At 48.9% G+C, this 18,594-nt stretch overlaps 5 protein-coding genes across 5 annotated transcripts; 1 reads left to right on the plus strand and 4 right to left on the minus strand.

Annotated features, from left to right (window-relative positions):
• Nucleotides 1–188: 188 nt before the first annotated feature.
• On the minus strand, nt 189–4,048 carry ONS95_003197 (uncharacterized protein; the record flags this gene model as incomplete). Its single annotated transcript, XM_058496491.1, has 3 exons — nt 189–376; nt 430–3,046; nt 3,092–4,048. The coding sequence occupies 3 exons, from the start codon at nt 4,046–4,048 to the stop codon at nt 189–191; spliced, it is 3,762 nt and encodes a 1,253-aa protein (XP_058353742.1).
• A 2,150-nt stretch (nt 4,049–6,198) lies between these two features.
• On the minus strand, nt 6,199–6,576 carry ONS95_003198 (uncharacterized protein; the record flags this gene model as incomplete). The annotated part of the gene is made up of 1 exon (XM_058496492.1): nt 6,199–6,576. The coding sequence occupies one exon, from the start codon at nt 6,574–6,576 to the stop codon at nt 6,199–6,201; it is 378 nt and encodes a 125-aa protein (XP_058353743.1).
• Nucleotides 6,577–7,889: 1,313 nt separating this feature from the next.
• ONS95_003199 (uncharacterized protein) lies at nt 7,890–8,648 on the minus strand (the record flags this gene model as incomplete). Its single annotated transcript, XM_058496493.1, has 1 exon — nt 7,890–8,648. One exon carries the CDS (start codon nt 8,646–8,648, stop codon nt 7,890–7,892), a length of 759 nt encoding a protein of 252 aa, XP_058353744.1.
• A 2,494-nt stretch (nt 8,649–11,142) lies between these two features.
• On the minus strand, nt 11,143–14,403 carry ONS95_003200 (uncharacterized protein). Its single transcript, XM_058496494.1, has 5 exons — nt 13,850–14,403; nt 13,711–13,743; nt 13,214–13,654; nt 13,000–13,162; nt 11,143–12,947 (listed from the first exon to the last, which is right to left on the minus strand). The coding sequence occupies exons 1-5, from the start codon at nt 14,148–14,150 to the stop codon at nt 12,425–12,427; spliced, it is 1,461 nt and encodes a 486-aa protein (XP_058353745.1). The 5' UTR covers nt 14,151–14,403; the 3' UTR covers nt 11,143–12,424.
• A 408-nt stretch (nt 14,404–14,811) lies between these two features.
• On the plus strand, nt 14,812–17,945 carry ONS95_003201 (uncharacterized protein). Its single transcript, XM_058496495.1, has 4 exons — nt 14,812–16,704; nt 16,755–17,065; nt 17,139–17,296; nt 17,364–17,945. Exons 1-4 carry the CDS (start codon nt 16,256–16,258, stop codon nt 17,850–17,852), a joined length of 1,407 nt encoding a protein of 468 aa, XP_058353746.1. The 5' UTR covers nt 14,812–16,255; the 3' UTR covers nt 17,853–17,945.
• The last annotated feature ends 649 nt before the right edge of the window (nt 17,946–18,594 follow it).

The following is an 18,594-nucleotide window of genomic DNA, read 5'->3' on the forward strand; positions in this document are numbered from 1 at the left end:
CGCACTTTCAAACACCCCGTCTCCAGATTACAGACCAAATCCTGCCTGGCGCCAGCCATCAATCATGACTCATCCAATACACCTGAGCAGCCTAGAAAGCATAAAGTTGATCTCCGTTCTCAAGCAAATATCCCAAATATACACCGCGCAATCAACACGTTTCACTCCTAAGCGTCGGGCTCTGTCTTTCATAGCATCACCCATTCGGTTCCTCGTTTCAAGAACTTATCCAAAAGCATCCCAACGTCCGTCAACACAAACCGGCATATGTAAAAACCGAAGAATTCGGCAGCATGACGTGTACATAATTCGAGCCCAACTTGCGTCTTGTCTGCATGTCTGAGGCCTGGGTCTTCGACTTGGCGTGCGATTTGGTCTAAGGTTTGAGTCAGTGACTTGGAAAAACCAAAACCTGGGGGCCGTCCTTACCTAAAGTTTGTGCAGCGTCGAAAAGCCTTGCCAACGCACTCATGTAGTTCGCATTGGGGCCAGAAAACTGGAGCTGTGTAACGTCCCTCTTTGCAAAGCGAACCTTGGCAACCGACGTCGAGGTCATTGGCAATGTTGCCATTGTCAGTCCCTCCCTTGGCCCGTCCACAGGCGTTTTGTTTGAGTAAGCGTTAGAGAGGCCAACTCCAGAATTTTTTGATCTCAATCTCCTCCAAGAAAACGAGGAGGATTTGCTCGACATGCTGCCCGATTTCGAGGTTACGTTGCTTGTCTCCGATTCTCCTCCAGTGGAGGCATCCTTGAACATACCTCCAGAGCCTTGAACGCCGACCTCATTTCCAAGTTTCTTCGTCAACGTCGCTTGCACTTGTTCAAGCACACCCTCCAGAGATTGCATCTCTTCAAGAACAGCGTCGGCATCAAAAGTATCCACTTGTGCAAGCTTCATCAGTGCCGCTGTGAGGAAATCACAATTTGCAATTTTGTCTTCCAACCCCTTAATCTTGACACCTTTCACCCGCCACACATCTCTTGGAATAAAGAGTTTGGTGGACAAGTATCCACCTCGAGGGTGCGCGATTGTTTGATACAGAGCTCGCATGAGCCAGAATGGTCGGAGAAGGAATTCAGTTGGGCATGGTTCGAGCGGTATCGGTGCCCCGGCACTTAGAGGACTAGGCGACCCTGGGCTCTCCGGGGAATGGATATCACTGTTGAACAGGTACATTCCGCCTGCAGGCATTCCATTCAATTTATCCTTAAAAGCGGCTGCAATTGGAGTTGGCAACGTAGGCATAGCAGGTAACTTCCCACTCGGATCCCTTCCAATGAATTGGGAACTCAGTGGTGTATTTGGTGACAGGTCAGACCCGCCGTCATCAACATTGGAGACTGATAAATTTCGGCTCTTCATATTTTTCAAGCTTGATGAAGAGAAATTCTTTCGCAGTCCGCCTCTTGACTGGCCACGGCCTGGTGAGCCAGATCGAGGCAACTGGTCACTCTCGTTGGTGAAGGTTTGGTGTAGAGTTGGCGTAGGACGCGAAAGAACCTCAATTGGACTTGTTGCGCCAGGAAAGGGAGACGAAGCTTGTCGTGCGGATTGGGGTATAGCCGGTCGACCTGGTACCACAGCCATGGGCTGCCGCTGTTGGGGCAGGTCAGCAGTCTTAGGGTGGTTGTGATCAGTGCTATTAGGTAGCCGTGGTGGCAGCATCGAAGGAGGAGCCTGGCTACTTGGCATCCTAGTTGTTGTCTCAATCTTGAGTTGTTTCGCATTTTGTCCTGAAAGACGCCTGCTTCGGACCCCTTGTGAGTTTGAGACCGGAATTGGCGGTGGCTGGTTTCCCTGGCTGGGGGGAGGTGGTAGAGCTTGGAGAGGCGGAGGGTGCATAGGTGGAGGTGTCTTAGATTGCAATGCAGGCAATTGAGGGAGCATCGATGCTTCAGTGACAGTCGAAAGTGACGTTCCTGCTGTAGTGGGGTTTGATCCTATCGAGCTGTTCCACGTCCTACCGGAAAAGCCACTCGAATCGGATTCCCGAGGCAGGGCTGATTTTGATTGTAAGCCAAATTCGAAGTCATCCATCACATAACCCCTTGTCATCTCTTCCAGCATGCGTTCTTCTTCCTCCGATTCATTCCCTTCATAGTCGTCATCAAGGCCGTTCAATTGTTCTTGCTTCTTCTGTAGCAATCGTTTTCGTTCTTTGTCGCGCGCGGTGTGAATGGCTGCTTCACGTTCTGACTGGCGTACCCTTTCTTTCGCCAATTCTACCTTCCGTCTAACGTTGGCAACGATTTCGTCATCATCATCAAAGTCATACCGAGTGGGCTCTGCAGGATCCATTGGCTCAAAGCCCTCATCATAGGCAGCCTCAATTGCTGCGTCTAAGGCCGTATCAAATTCCGTCCCCGTGGCGCCATTTGGGGCTCGGATATATTTTCGTCGCAACCTCAACGATGATGATCTGGAATGAACAGATGAGGCGGCGGAATCACCAGATTCATCTATGGTATCTAGCCACGACATAGATTCATTACTGGGTACTCTATTGTGGCCTTTTGCTGGAGATACTCCTGAATGGGTAGTATTCAGAAGATCGGCGGATTGTTGTCCCTGGTGATTCAGTTGAGGGGCGAGAGTCAATGGCGAAGCCGGACGTCGAGGTGAGAGTGGAGGCGGCATGTACATGCTCTCCATTGGCGGCCCAAGTTGTACATCAGTCTCTGTGACTCGCTCTCTCATCGGCGATTTAGAGTACGACCGTCCGTATAAATCGGAAGGATTCTTGGGCCTGTACTGCAAGGTGTCTAATCCCGATTGCAGTAGTGATTCCCTGCGCTGAGGTAGCTGCGAGGCTGATATTGATCTGCTCTGTGGGGGTTCTGTGATGTAAGAAGGGTCATTCACGATTCTGGTAACCGTTGCCGTCTCAATAATGACTTGCTCTTCATCCTCATCCAAATCATGAACCTGATCCTCCCTACTCCTCCTTCCATCACTCTCGGGCCGAGCAGGTAAAGCCTTGCCGTCGTCTTCTAGATGAGGAGCGATCTTTTTCAGCTCACTGATGCGGCTCGTATACGTATTTCGCTAAAGAAGTTAATAATGTTTGATTTGCGAGGCGATCCAACCTACGATTGCTTCCAATTTTCGCCTATCGTCGTCTCCAGAACTTCGTAGCATTACCTGTTGGAGTAAAGTACAGGCCTCGGAGTAGGCCTGCATGGCCCCCTCGAAATTCTGCGCATTGTCGAGAAGTACAGCTGTGTTAGCTTTCTGCAGAGCTTTTGAAAGCATGGCTTTCTGGGAAGGTTGTTTAGAACTTCGATTTGAAGAGGAGCTGCCTTTGGTTTGTGAACGGTGCCGTGAGTGGCCCCTGGACCGCGGTCTTTCTTCCTCTTCTTCCCCGAATTGACGTCTACTGTCTGTCGAGAATGCAGACTGGAGAACTGGCGATGGTCCAAAATTCGCAGATCGAGACGTCGAAGGCGATCTCCTGTGCGAAAAGTCTCTAGGCCCCAACGACGAATCTTCCCAGCCTTTTCCGAAGTAGTCTACAGATCGAGCGGCAGCCGAAAGTATTTGGGCGGTGGAAGGCGATGGAGTAGTAGGTCCAGTCAGGGGAGAGGAATTGTTCATCAGGGACGTCTGCAGACTCGGTAAAGTATTGATTGGAGGGAGAGATATCGCAGGGGGGTCAAATGCCGGCCGAGTGACTTTGATCTGAGAGGTGGGGGAGGCTGTTGTCGAGGGGTGTGGTTTCTGCAACTTCCGAGGCGGGGATGATGTATCCAGGAACGACAATCCAGCACCTAGCGACATCCGTCTCGCAGATGAATTTGAACGCTTATGCGCGTGGCTGATAGTGCTGGAGTTCGTGGACTTCGACCAGCGATTGAGATTACCCCCCTGGGTGTCGGCAGAAGTCACAGGTCTCGAGCTGAGGGCATTGTGAGAGAGGGGCGGGGCGGCACGTTCACGGCTTCTGGGCCGAGCTGATGAGAACGAAGGGGATCTCTTGGGAGAAGCAGCAGAGCGATTCCCAGACGGTTCTACATGGAATGGTCGCGTGGAGTCGGCGAGGAGGTCCATCTCGAATCTCGAAGACCCTGGAGATTGCAGGTCCGCTGTCGTCGCGGGCGAGTATCTTCTAACCGAATCGAGCTAACCCTTTCCTCTAGACGTGCTCTTTGGCGACATGAAATGCTGCGGCCGCCGAAGAATAGGTAAAGTGCGTATCCCAAGCCGGAGATACGCCTGCGGGATAGAGAATCGGGTCTTGACAACACAATATGCTCCGTTATTGTTGTTGTTGTTGTTGTGGTTGTCGAGATGGCAGCAGCTCTGTGCGGGTTCGAAGCTTCGCGGTAGGTTGGTAGGAACAATACGGGTGGAAGGCACGATTGAAGCAAAGCGAGTACTTGGATGAAAAAGGAGTCTGTAAGATAATCGTTAGCGACTCCCATCTGCTTCCGAATCGCCAGTCTTTTGCTCAGATTCCTCTACATCGGAAGGAAACCCGCCAGAGTACCAAACCTACCTACCTACCTTGTGTACCTCGTCTTCGCCACGAGTCCTGCGGCTCAACTGATTTCTCTAGGATCTTATCTACACGTCTGGAACTGCATACATTTCGTAGTCGGTATCGCTGTGTCACAATGTCTGATCGATTTCCAACCGCAGGTATTTCGTAAGCCGTATGTCCGTGTCTATATCTTCTCCCTTGGTGCCTGTGTACCCTTCAGTAGCCACGACTTGATCGGTCAATCGTCTCGTCTCGCGCAGTCCGGCCGTGCTATTTCGAGCTGGCGAACTTCCATGCGCAACTGGAAGTCCGGTAGACAGGATAGTCAACGTGTTGCCGTGACGTCGCGAGCTCGAGAAGCAATGAATTGTTGGCGTTTAAATGGTGGGGAGAAGTATGGCGCTCTCAGGGTGGTCTCGCCTCGCATTACACAGGATGAAGCAGCGCCGAGGGCAAGCCGAAAAGGTCGCGTTAGATGGTGGTGGTATAGGTATAGGTATAGGTATAGGTATAGGTATTGATACGGGTCAAGATTGCCAATCGTAAGAGGCTCGGTTGAACGGTAATTTACTTGCAAATAGACTGTCTGGGTGGGGGGCTTGATTCTGTTCTGTCGTTCCCGTCGTGAGGCCACCCTCTCCAGCCTGGCAATTGTAGGAGTTAGGTTGTGTCCCAATGGTGCTGTGCTGTGCAGCCAAATAATGGGGGCTGGCGGCGGTGCGGTGCGTAAGTTACCTTGTCGTACGGACCAGACAGGGCAGACGCAGAGCAGAAGCAGACTACCTTACCTGCTTAAGGTACCTAGGCGAGTACTCCGTACCTCCGTACCTCCCTGCCTCCCTGCCTCCCTGCCTCCCTCCGTAAGGCAAACGTAGGACTCAGGGGCAAGGGATCGCCAGGGCCGTGAGCTCGTACCAACCCTGTCAGGTCCAGTGCCGTTCCAGAGTACTATCTTGTCTTGTCTTGTCTTGGCCTGTCCGTTTAGGTGGGGAAGATACAAAAGACTAGCCAGACCAGAGCACAAGCACAAGCACAAGCACAGAGCACATCAGGGGACAGTCATACCCAAGCCCGCCTACTCCCCCTCCTTTCCCCCTCTTTCCTTCTTCCAGGTTCCTATCTCGATCTCTGCCTCTGGTTGATGGGGACTATTCAAGACTCAGCCTTTCTAATCCACGGCGGCGGTAGCAGCAGCATGCAGCATGGTCTCGAATTATTCGTGGATGGTCTGGATATCTACAGAAGCATGAAGATGTGCTGATGGTATGAGTTCGCCTCGCTCCCAGTTAGTACATCTCGCTCGTGTCCGCAGTCCTTGCTCCTCTATGGGCACGGAACGTTCCTGTCTACGAGAGCAGCGAGTTTGATGCAGTTGTGTTCTCCTGGCACACCAACTTCTGCTTTCTCGGTCTGAAGCAAATCAGGTCCTCGGTTCGTTGCTAAACTATCCTTGCCAATATCGACTCTTGACATCCTTAGCTGTGGAGAGTAAGCTACGAGCTCTATCAACAATGACACATGGGCTTGGATGTGATTTCCCGAGAGCTACCTCCTCTAGGTAAGCCTTAACTGCATATTAATCCACTGCCTGGGGGAAGCAGTGAAAGACTTCGATATTTGGAACCTACCCTGACGCATAGGAGATTACCTTCCATCCGGTCCTGTCAGCGTTTGCCCCTCTCCTCGGCATACCTGCTGTAAATTCCTTGCAGCTCCATTAATTCAAGCCCTCCACATGTAATCCATACCTATGTACATTCGCGGTACCAGCAAGCGATCTTAAAGCTGCACGGGCTTGGGCGCGGCTCGAAGCTGTAGTTCCTGTTCTTGCTTGGGAATGGGGACAACGGATTATCAAAAGCTCCTGGGTTTTGTTTGTGCCACGAGCATGGCTTTGCTCCAAATTGTTGAACCAGCTTATCGAACATGTCCTGTTGTTGTCTCCATCAGGATCCGATTCAAACTCACCCTTGTCCACTTTCAATCTTCTTGCTCTTGTATCTTCTTGTCGAGTCCGGTGCTTTCCAGCGACGTGGGACTTACCTAAGTACGCTGCGTAAAAGGTAGTCGTGACCTGGGTGACAGCTTCCCGCATCACAACCCAACGCACACCGTCACGGCCTCACACCTATCTCGGATGGCTGCTCAGACTAGACACGGTATGTTTCAATTATACCGTTTCTTAAGTTCTGAGTCGGGCTGCACCTCTTCCCATAAAGTCAAAGCTTGTCCGCCCAAGACCCCAGCTGTCTGGAATCGTTTCATGCACGTCCGCTTACCACAATGCTATTCATCACTGTCACACAAGTACGAAGGGTACAGAAAAGCAAGCACAGAAGCGCTTGAAGTCTACTCTCAAGCCCTAGAGCAGCTCAGACATGTGGCACGTTAAATCTACATGCAAAGTACCAGCCTATCGACGACAGAAATATGTGGCAGGTTTTGGCGAATTTTCCTAAATGCAAATATCTCGTGATTTTCTCCCTGCACTCTGATTGAAGACAAGCTAAATGTTGAAGAGAAGATAAATATACTATTATAAAATTAAAAGTAAAAGTAAAGACTGAAATACTTACCAGAATCGCTGTGTGTTACGAGACAGGTACTCGTTACCTTGACTGTTGTCCTCCTCCGTGCCTTAATCGGCTACATGATTCTGTTGCACATAACCTTACTGTTGTACTACCTAGGTGGCCAAATTCCGGTTCTTGTGCAGCAGGGACTTACTCATTGTCACACGACTACATTCGTCCCAGCTTCGTAAGGTTGTCCTGATCCATACTCCCACGTGAACTTAACTTGACTTAAGGCCATTGGCCACCGTCTTTTATGATGTTCTTCATGGCACCAGCCGAGCCGTTTGAGGCTCCAAGATGGTAACGGAGACAGCCTTGCAGTAATTGCAAGCTCTGGATTGAGACAGTCTCGGTTTAGCTAGTGATGGGACGAAAGAGTCCCTTCACGAAGAATCTGCCTACTGTCTTGGCTGATATATTATGAACCAGTTGGATCAATCGTGTGCACCCCTCAGGCAGCTTGATTTGCGCGAGTGTACCTCAATCTAGCACAATATTTTTGCGAAGCTGGGCTCTTTGCTACTCACAGCCTGGGCCTCGATACAAACTTCAGTCGCAGGGCTTCCATTGCCACTTCATAATCTCTCCATATACATATATTATCAGAGAATAAGTCAGTCAAAATTCACGGCGCTGATGGGTTCCATCCCGGTGGCCGTTCAACATACAGGTATTGGCATAGCTGCTCATTTCCTCCTCTCGACTTGATGATACGCACTCATGGTAAGCTCAGAACCCCTCCTAATAGTTATGCCGATACTTCTTCCAAGCTGCATCAATGTCTAGGGCATTACCAGTGGCATGTGCAGGACAAGCCGGCTATATCGTATATTCAACTATTCACAATTGGTGTCAGGTATCGTCTCTTCCCTTCTGTACAAAGGAGTACGACTACAGCATCAGACCCCAAGGGCATCTCCCCAGAGCCAGCTATAACTCGCAGTCCCGCTAAGCTGGCCGCACCACACGGCCCAGCAGACACACCGTACTGTCCCAGCTCTGCAACTGCTCTATCCACTTCCGCATCTGTCGTTGTAACAGCAGCACGAATACCTGCGCTCAAAATCGGCCATCCGATCAATGAAATTGTACCACAACACATTCCAGTACAGATCGTGTACTCAGCTTCAATACTTGTTGGTTGCCCAGCTTCCAGACTGGTCTTCAGGCACGCAGCCATCTCTGGCTCAACCGTAACAACGATTGGCTTCTGTGCTCTCGGCGTTCGCTGGCAATGTGTCGTAACAGCCTGTGCTAAACCCCCAACTCCAACAGGTGTAATCACATGACTGATCTTCACGTCACCCGTGAAAGCAAAAATCTGCTCTTCAATCTCGTCAAGCAGAGTCTGATATCCTTCTACAATCCATCTCGCCGTCTCATCCTCAAAATCCAATGCCGTATCACTTATTAGTACGCCCTTCCCACCGGAATGTTGCTCAGCAGCCAACTTAGTTTTGACGACAGTCTGGTCATACGTCCCATCGACAACCTCGACCACTGCACCTTCGTTGGTAATCTTGCCTATTGTCTCAGCGTCCAGCATTTTGGGCACGAATATACGTGCATTGATACCGAGATACTTTGCCATGCGTGCTACGGCCCTGCCATGGTTGCCGTCGGTAGCTGCATAGAGCGTGATGTCTGCTGCTTGAGCTGCTGGTGCAAGTTGTTCCAGTGAGATGGGGAATGAAGATTGATCTAGCCACAGTTTCTTCTCTAATGAACATCTGGTAGCCCAACTCGCCTGTGTCATGTTAGGGTCGTTCCTTGGTATCGAACTCGTCGAGCGAGTGTCATGTACGAGGAGGGGAAGCATTACTGACCCCCAGAATCTTGAATGCGCTCAGCCCAAATCGTGAACTCTCATTTTCACAAATAGGTGCGCAATACCTAAATCTTTTGCGACTCCTGGCAGAGCAATTAAAGGGGTGGTGCTGTAGTGTGGTAGTGATTGGTGGAACCTTTTTACTTCTGGGTTGCGGCTCGGTAGCAATGTGAGGGGCTTTTGGTTTGGATTGATGAATATCCTGGATGGCATTTTGAGAGGTGGGATTTTATCAAGCATTGGTCTTCTCGACCAGATGCATCTCGGGTACGATCAAGAGAGAACCATGAGGTAATATAATTTTATCTGTTCAAGAATAACAGATGAAGGAAGGTCAGTGAAGGCAGGTCAGTAAAGGAAGGTTACCTACCTACTGAAGAGAGGGTGGGGCTTAGATGGTTCTAGCATCCCACCTTTGGCATGCTGTAAAAGCGGCAAGACGAGCTCCTGGAGAATGTCAAACCCCCTTCCAAACCCGAGTATGCGCTGTTCTTCTTTCTGTGACTGTGAACATTAAATAGTCTTATTTCTTTTAGGTAAAGGGTAGTGTGCTTGTCTATCACATCGACCAGTTTTCTCAGACACCGCCCATTGTTGATTCATAAACAACACAAGCGAGTTTATGATCTCATCGCCAAATAGGAGTAATGACCATTCTGTCAGATTGATGACATGTTTCACTGCGCCGAAGCTCGAAGGACAGTGCACCAGCCAAAGCAAAGTGTCCTGAGAGGGCGCCACATTTGAATTGGCTTGACTCAATATCTCGAGGTTCGTAATATCCATCAAATCTTTTGAGCTCTCTACCCAAAATGCGCTTCAGGTCACAAATGGAGTGAGTACAGTGACGTGTTCTGACTTTAACATTCATTAATCGCTTGCCAAGGTCTCTCAAAAGTATATGCAAAAAGTGAGAAGCCGGCTTGACTCGAGGGAACAGGGACGATGCTACCCAAATAGTGAACGGATCCCTAGAACGAAGGCCATCCATTCATTGGGCCATTTGAGTACATTCCCTCGAAGGAGGTATGCACTATCCCCAAGATCTTCCTTGGTATTAGTGTATTGGTAATATGGAGCCAGACTCTTGCTCGGATCCGTGAAGACACTTTGTCTACCGGGTCCTTAGATGTTTACCTGACTCTCAAAGTAGAAGTGGCTGGTTTGCTGCGGTACATCATGATCCTCTATTCAGCTCCAGCCGGAAGCTGTCCTCTGTATCATCCAATGACTCTGTTGTCGACCACAATGGGACAAAAGGCACGTTTGTAGCTGCAGCAGATACCTCTCGACCAAGTCAAGCAGTAATAGCCACTGTCATGAAACATATAGGACCCTCGCATAGAGCGCCTGCCGTGGAGTCATATTCAAGAGTGGATGCAGCCGCCCAGCCCCCTTTCGTAGCTATAGTATGGAGCTTTACCTGGAAGATGTCACCCAAGAGATAATCAGAGTTCAGGTAGGAAGAGCCCATACCGCAAGCAGATTTACATCGACGGCATTGTAACTTTTCCCGGCACTATATAACATTTTCCAAGATGGAGTCACCCAGACAGCACCTGAAGGTTTCTTAATATTGAGACACCGACCCTGGAGCAAGTCCCACTACAAGCTGCTGGATCCGAGTAGCCTCGGACGAAGATTGGTGCTGCCGTGATGGCGGCGACAAGCCATCGGTTGAAGAAACAAAGCATTACGCGTGATTTGACAATGATAGATTCAGGCTAGCGAAAGGCATTGACAGAATAAATACTGCAATTGGAAGGGGCAGAAGTTATAGTCCAAGATACGAATGGGAAGTTGGTCCCTAGAAGCTCTGCAGCTGGCTGGAAATTGTGGGTGAGAGCGAGAGTGTTATTTCATACTGTTTAGCCTGGTTCATAAAATATAATATAAAATGAAAAGGTTGGAAGACAACATTTAACTCCTCCAGAGAGATGGACGTACTGACAAGATGTAATAGCTAATCAAAGAGGAACAGCTGCATGCCCACTTCATTCTTCCAGGTATTTGGTGTGCCTCCTGTGCGCAACCGAGAATGCCACACAACCGCTGAAGCCTCCAATGATCAAGTTATTCTATCGGGTTCACGAATTTGGTACCGGTATATAATAGTCGGTTCCCCTTTCGTATGTCCGCGGGCACTCACCTACAGTCGGTGAATGCAAGTGTCATGTAAAACTAATCAAACGAATTTCGCAGCTTTCATAACAGATACTAATAATTAAAAGGAGATAATCTAATTAAACTAATTGATTCCTTTTATATATTTGAATTTTCAAAGAGTGTTATTACAATATAACACTTTTTCTGATATATTTGTTACTTGTAAAATTATTAAGTAAGAAGGCTTTAGTAATTCTCGGTAAGGAGCCCCGTGAGAATTTTGCGTGACACGTGCTTTCACAGACTGTAAGTAATAGCGCCAACAGTAAGGGAACAGACTATTATCCACAGTGAAATTCAAATACCACGAGGGTTAACCCGACCTTTAATGGCTTCAGCCGAGGCAAATCACTATATCGCTAAACCAGCCAGGTCAGAATTTGGCTCTACCCATTTTAGTTTTTCACAGATCAAAATTAGGAAGGTTTGTTTGTGACACTCCTGATCGACTGCGAATCTGGCGTTCTGTTCAAATCCAAATCAGAGAGTCCTGACCTGGAAGTGAAGACTACATGTTCAGGTTTCATCCACCATCAACATTGAAGTGCTTCGCTGCCACTTAGGCTTGATAAGCAATCAATCACAAAGATGCTTTTACCATAGGGATAATGCAGATGACTCCACGAATTATAAAGATGCTGAGAACTCAATTACCGGTCTAACCGCAACCTCGGATAGATCTCGGCTCGTCTAGAGGATCACTCTGTCAAATGAATCTAAGATTCCACCTGCTGGGTGGAAGCAACACAAATTTGTAGTCGGATGATTCTTTGTGACGATGAGCAATGGTGTGTGTCAAGGAAACGTTCTCGAGAAGCAGACATTGATCATGAAGTTGTATAATCATTTGAATAATCACCGACGAGCGATATCAAATGAAATGATTGCTAGATTACGGTGAATCGTATGATGTTCGTTGTACCGCCTGCTTCATTAGATGCCACGGCGATCTTTCTCTCTGACAGATCCATCACATCTTCACCTCGGCTGGAACACTGATCGAAAGAACATCAACACCGTTCTTCAGCTCGCTCTTCGTCGGCATGGCGCCCCGTCTCATCAGCTCTGAAGATGCGGTCATAACAGGATCGATCCCCATGGTACCAACCGCAACCACAGTTTCACCTTTGGTATAATACACCACAAATTTCGCTTCGTCAGGTTGGCCTTGTAGAACCAGATCATCGAACCCATTTGGAGTGTTGCCACAGTAGCGAAGTTGTGAGCCAAGCGCTGACCAGAAAATAGGGATAAACGGCTTCGCCGGTGCAGAAGGATCAACGATGTTTGCCGCCACACTACGGCCAGCATTTTGGGCAACATTCCAATGCTCGATTCTTGTCAGAGCACCATTACCACCAGGCCCGTTCTACTCATGATGTAAGTACTTGCTTTGTGCAACTGTCCCAGAAGTAAGGACCAGCAGAATGTAGATATTCAGGTTGTGAGAGACGTGAAGGTAAAGCAATACGTACGTAAGGATAAGTAGCGATGTCTCCGACTGCATACACATCATCCAGTCCAGACACTGCAAAGTGCTCATCAGTCATGAGCGAACCATCTTTTTGAAGCTCGACACCCTTGTTGTCCTTTAAGTATGTCGTTGCAGGCCCAACACCAGTACCGAGAACCACAAAATCTGCTGGGAGAGTGGTGCCATCCTTGAGAGAAATTCCTCCAACCTTTGACGAGTCGGACTGGGATGGAACGGCCTTTTCAACTCCAGCGGACATTTTGAACTTGACCCCGTTCTTTTCAAGCGACTTCTGGAACACCTGACCCACCTGCTCACCCATAACACGTTCGAGGGGTGCCTTTTCCATGCCAACAACCGTCACGTCATTATCTTTCGCAAGCGCATTTGCAACTTCCATACCAATGAACGAGCTGCCGATACTGATAATTTCATCAGTGTGTACTTGTCAAAGAGGATGTTTGTGGAATATACATGACAATCTTTTTACGCTTATCGCCAATTGCAGCGTTGATGGCTTTGACATGAGGAATCGTCCTGAGCAAAAAGATGTTGCTCAACTCTTTGAAGCCAGGCAATGGAAGACTTTTCGGAGTTCCACCAGTGGCGAGGACCAGTTTAGAATATGAGTAGGAACCTGCAAGCTTTGTTTCAGTATGAGTACGAATACTTTGAGACTAGGACTTACTGCCACTCTTAGTAGCAACCTTCTTGCTATCGAAGTCCACCCCAGTTACTTCATCAGAAACGACATCTACAGAGCCCTCCTTGAACCAAGCTTCATCTCGGAGAGCGATTTTTGAGTGGTCATCGATCAGAGCCTTCGACAATTTTGTTCGGTCAAAGGGTAGATATCCTTCGCTGCTGATGAGGGTGATACCACCCTTGTAGCCATTCTCTCGGAGCCCTTCCAATGTACCTAGTGCACCGCTTCCTCCTCCAACAATGACAACCTTTTCGGCACTTGGAGCACCTGAGATCTTGATATTCGGCCTCCGTCTGCTACCCTTTATCGCCTGTTGTTCGCCAGTGATGTAGACCGAGCCGTTCTTCTCTTGCAATTTGAATGAAGGAAGTGCATCGATAGCGGGAGCATTCTCGATATCACCGTTTGAGGCGTTGAAGCAAGCTGCATGCACAGTTCAGTTGTAGTCCCATGCTCAGGAACGCTTCTTAGGTCCTTACCTCCGTGCCAAGGGCAAGTAATTCGGCCATCGCCTGGAAAGTGTTAGCTAAGCCTTGGGAAGTTTACACTGCCACCTCTTTATACACTAAATGAAAATAAAACCATGACAAATCCTATAAAACTAGATCTGGTACTTACCAGTCAACACGCCCTTCACCATCGGGGCTCCATAATGGGTACATTTGCTGCCCAATGCCGATACTTTGCCTCCAACATTGCATAGCAGTACTTTCCCTTCGTCAATTCCCTCCACCTCAACTTCTCTCTTCTCTCCGGGCTTGAGGTCAAGGCTAGCCAAGCCCTTAAGTTTATATTCTTGAGCCATGTCTCTAGACGTTGTTGAAAGTGCTTCTGTAAGCTTTGGGCTGCGGGAAATTGGCTGACGGATTCGAACAGTGTATCCAAATCCAGTTCGAAGGACGCAACGGGTTGAAAGCATGTAATGGTAAGCACTTGGAAGTTCGAAACAGAAGAGATCAAAGTCTTTCGGGAACTTTAAGAGTGCTTGATACCTAGATAGTTGGTAAGGCGACGTATAAGTAGACCGTAGCGCTAGAAGTCTTTCTTTCTTTATTTCATGAACTTCTATTTGACACGGTTAAAGGCAATCAAGAACATCTACCGATGAATGAGCTGATGCGGTCGATGTGGTTGATGACGATGATGATGATGATGATGAAGATGATGAAGATGATGATGATGTTGACGCAGCTCCTTGCTTGGTTGTCCCGTTCGTGCAAGGGCAGGTGGGGTTGGGCGTGGGGGTGGTGAGCAATCCAGTGGCGGAGATTGGCTGAGCGAAGGTGCAGCGGAAGCCCGGATAACTGCCGCCGGTACAGTATGGTGGGGTTTCATGTAATTTATCAGCGTCTCCCCGCAGTCCGGGCTTGATACAGTAGGAGACAGGCGAGTCGGCGAGACAGGACAGGCTCGGTACTACGCGTACTGTAGACAGGCAGACAGGCTCGACAGGTAAGGTAGATGGAGTGCAGTCAGTCTATATTTACTTCGGAAGAAGACTATTCTCCATAGTACCTACGGCACAACCTGCTCTTTCTCCTCTCCCCTTCCTTCGTCCTTCCTCCTCTCCCAGGTATTCCTTCCCGTTTCCTTTCGCTCTTTCACCACAATCCCCTTCTCTATGTTGAACTTGCAGGTGGGACGTTTCTGACGATACTAGGTACTAAATGCAAACTTGCCTCCTTAATCGTATCTTCCAAAGCCCAACCATCAGCACGACTATGGCCAGCGGAGCTGCTTTCCAGACGTTCATTTCTACATAGCCTCGTCTTTTCGTGTCCTCAAGTATCTAGGTGGGCCGAGGTTCCGTCGTTACCTAGGGAGGTAGAGTGCCTGCTACGCTCCTTCAGCATGGCTTCTATCTACCGGCTAGGTACCTTGGGCAGTCAAGATGTTCAGGGTCCGCTCCCTAGGTAAGGTACTGCGTTTCTGTGCGTCGGCATCCGTCCCAAGCACTTGGTCGTATCTCCTGTGGGCTGCGAACTAGCAATCTGCGGTGAAAACAAAACTTCGAATCAACTCCAGACCTACGTATCTCTTGGCAGAGTCTTCGGACTGGATGGTGTTTCACACATGACATTGCACACGAGGCGGAAACTTACCCAGAGGGCTCAAGGGGTTCCTGCAATCTACCCAGAAAGTCGTGTTATGTAACTGGTGAGGATCTCATTTCCTCTTTGAGTTGTCGAGCAACGGGATCTAATACGGCAGCTGTACCTTATTACCTTAGCGGTCTCGCAGTTTGATCGTCACGTGGCCATTGAAACACCGAACTCCGGCTCTCCAGGTGCGTGGGCCTCAGCTAAGTCGGGTAGTAGGTTCCGAGCAGGGCAGGTACCTACCTACCTACCCGAGCTACCTCAGGCATCTCATAAGTGGGATGGATCCACTTCGGCAGGTTTCCGGCCAGACCAATGACATGCAAGAAGGACATGGCGCGGCTTTTTATTGCTTGGCCTGAACACCGTCAAAATATCTTCATTCTGGTGAGCTGGATTAATACCTGAAGGTTAGTAATCGCGCTCTTCGCATCTTTATAGACTCCTCTGTCGACATCTCACAATCTCCACGCGAGATTGATGATATTGAAGAGCCTGTATTTTACCTCTCTGCTTCTCTTCATGTTACCTGTGCGATTTCGGTGCCATCGTTCCCCTCTGTTTACATTGCTTTATCCGAAGTCCCAACTTGGTGAAAGGTTGGATGGGCGTTGTCTTTCGTTCTTCACTAGACGTAAGCCCGTCTAGTAGAGTATTTCAGTTGTCAAAGTATTTGCTGAGTGGATCCAGAGATGGGTTGGAAAGACCATAAGCTGCAAAAGGCCGGAATTGTCGTCGGAATTGTACCGGCCTCAACAATATAAGCTCAATAATTCCCACAAATCCCCCCCAAAATTCCTTTTCCTTCTTCACAGCACATACTTCTCCTTCTCTAAACGCTTTCTCACCACTTTCTTGCCTAAAAATCGACACGCAACACCAAGTACATTCTACTTCTCTCCTTTGATCACGTCTATCTTCCAACATGGGATCAATTGCTACCACCCCTTCTTTCAATGTCCTCCGCGACACAAAGCCCGAGGACACCACCATGCCAGCCTTTATGGTGTCAACTACAAGAGGCTTCCTCCCACGACAAGAGCCCGTCATCAAGCTCCCAGCAGAGTTTGATCCATTGGAATCTATCCTCACCCGGATGCCCATCAAGAATCTTGATGGCAGTCCAGGTCTACTTGCTACCTTCATGCTGGGCGAGACTGTTCTTAAGGAGCTGCCTGATCTTACCTCGGCCATCAACAAGTACAAAGATAACATGCCGCTGATGAACGCCATCTACAGAGACTACTCGTTTCTGGCTTCTGCTTATCTCCTGGAGCCTTGTCATGAGCGATACCTCAAAGGTGAGGGCTACGGTTTGGGACGTCAAACCCTGCCTTCAGTCATTGCCGTTCCTATCTCTCGATGTGCTGAGCTGTAAGTACTCTTTCAACACCGTGACAGCAATGCTAATAACGTACTCGCAGCGCTGGTTTCAAACCTTTCATGGAGTATGCTGGCTCGTATGCGCTCTTCAATTACCGCCTCGAAGATCCCAAGCGAGGTCTTGAGTATGATAACTTGCGTCTGATCCGCGCCTTTGAGCATGGCCTCGACCCAAAATCATCCGAGGCCGGTTTCGTACTCGTTCACGTTGACATGGTTCAAAATTCTGGTCCACTTGTTGACGGTGTCGTCTCGGCCCTCGATGCATGTGAATCTAATGACCGCGAAGCCTTCAACACTGGCATGGATAAGGTCGTTAGAAGCATGACCAAAGTGAACAAAGTAATGGATGGTAAGTAATCCCCACCGCTACCCCTCCCTGTAGTCCCATATTATAAAGACGCCTGAAATTGACTCTTCACGAGGGATGTGGGGAAAGAGTAAGCCAGGGGATTACATTTCTTTCCGCACTTTCATCTTTGGCATCACCAGCCAGAGCATGTTTCCTCATGGTGTCGTCTACGAAGGAGTTTCAGAGGAACCAATGTCATTCCGAGGAGAATCTGGGGCAAATGATAGCATGGTAAGATGGCTTAGGCCTCAATGTTACAATTTGAATTCAGCACACAGAGTAGCTAACCGAACTCCAGATTCCACTCTGCGATAACCTCCTTCAAATCACCATGCCCGACACACCCCTCACAACTATCTTGCAAGACTTCCGTTCTTACCGACCTGGTAACCACAGAGACTTCCTCGAGTACGTGCGCTCGCGGTCATCTCTCCTTGCGCTCCGCTCCTACGCGCTTCAAGACCCCACCTCCACAGCTTTCTACCTCCAGGCTCTAGATCAAGTCCGAGACTTCAGATGGAGGCACTGGACTTTTACTCGGGAGTATATTCTCAAAAAGACGGCGCATCCTGTCGCTACTGGTGGAAGTCCAATTGTGACGTGGTTGCCGAACCAACTGCAAGCCGTGCTAAATGCTATGGTTGATGTCTGGGAGGGTAGCGGGAAGCAGGGGCTGGGGAAGAAGTGTGAGGAGATTATGGAATTCGCTATCCAACAGAAGGAGACGCTTACGAAAGAGGTGGAGAAATATTGCGCCGAAAGAAATGTTGACTTGGGGAATATCTAGGGGACGTGCCTGGTCGCGTAGCGGATGTCGCCCATAGCTGCTATGTATCACTTCTTGAAGTAGTCTAATTCTTTCCGCTGTCTAGACATCTTTTCATTTGATGATATTTCCGCTTCATTATCGTGTTGAGATCAGCGTACTTCACGGCTATTGGAAGAACTCAACGCAGCACAAAGCTGGTTGATTGTTTCAAGGACGACCATGGCCACCACCCCAATTTGATTGTCAGGCCTCTTTTAAGGACATTTCTGTTTGGATATTCGACGCCACGTTTGCCCATATTTGGCATTGAGTCGACTGTTGATTCACATATGTCAGTGTAGTCGTCCTAGAATCTTCGTCAAAGAGATCGGTTACTCTGCTTGCATTGACCAAAACTGGGATCGTATGTTTTCTCTATCAGGGATTGCTTACTAGATATTATCATCCAGATCTGTGACTTTGACGCCATAAACATCAACATAATGCCAGAATTGTCTCACTCAATTGGTTGACGTTGTAAGCTGTGCATTGGTCCTGCATGCATACACCATCGAGCTCCCATACCCTCGAAGCGGATCATGAGCGACAAGGGTGGCCCAGTTTTGTTACTAAACACAGCGATAGCTAACCAGAACCAGAACGGCCTTGAATTGCCTCAAGCGGAGGTCGAGAAGGAAAGAAAGAAGCTTGGGGAAGATCGTCCCTTCCTGTCAGCCTCGTGGCTCGTATGCACGGCTACAGCACAGTCGGTGTCTTGGCA

The sequence above is a fragment of the Cadophora gregata genome, assembly GCF_030347475.1.
Source record: "Cadophora gregata isolate MNR1 chromosome Unknown scaffold_12, whole genome shotgun sequence".
NCBI classification, from domain to species: Eukaryota; Fungi; Ascomycota; class Leotiomycetes; order Helotiales; family Ploettnerulaceae; genus Cadophora; species Cadophora gregata.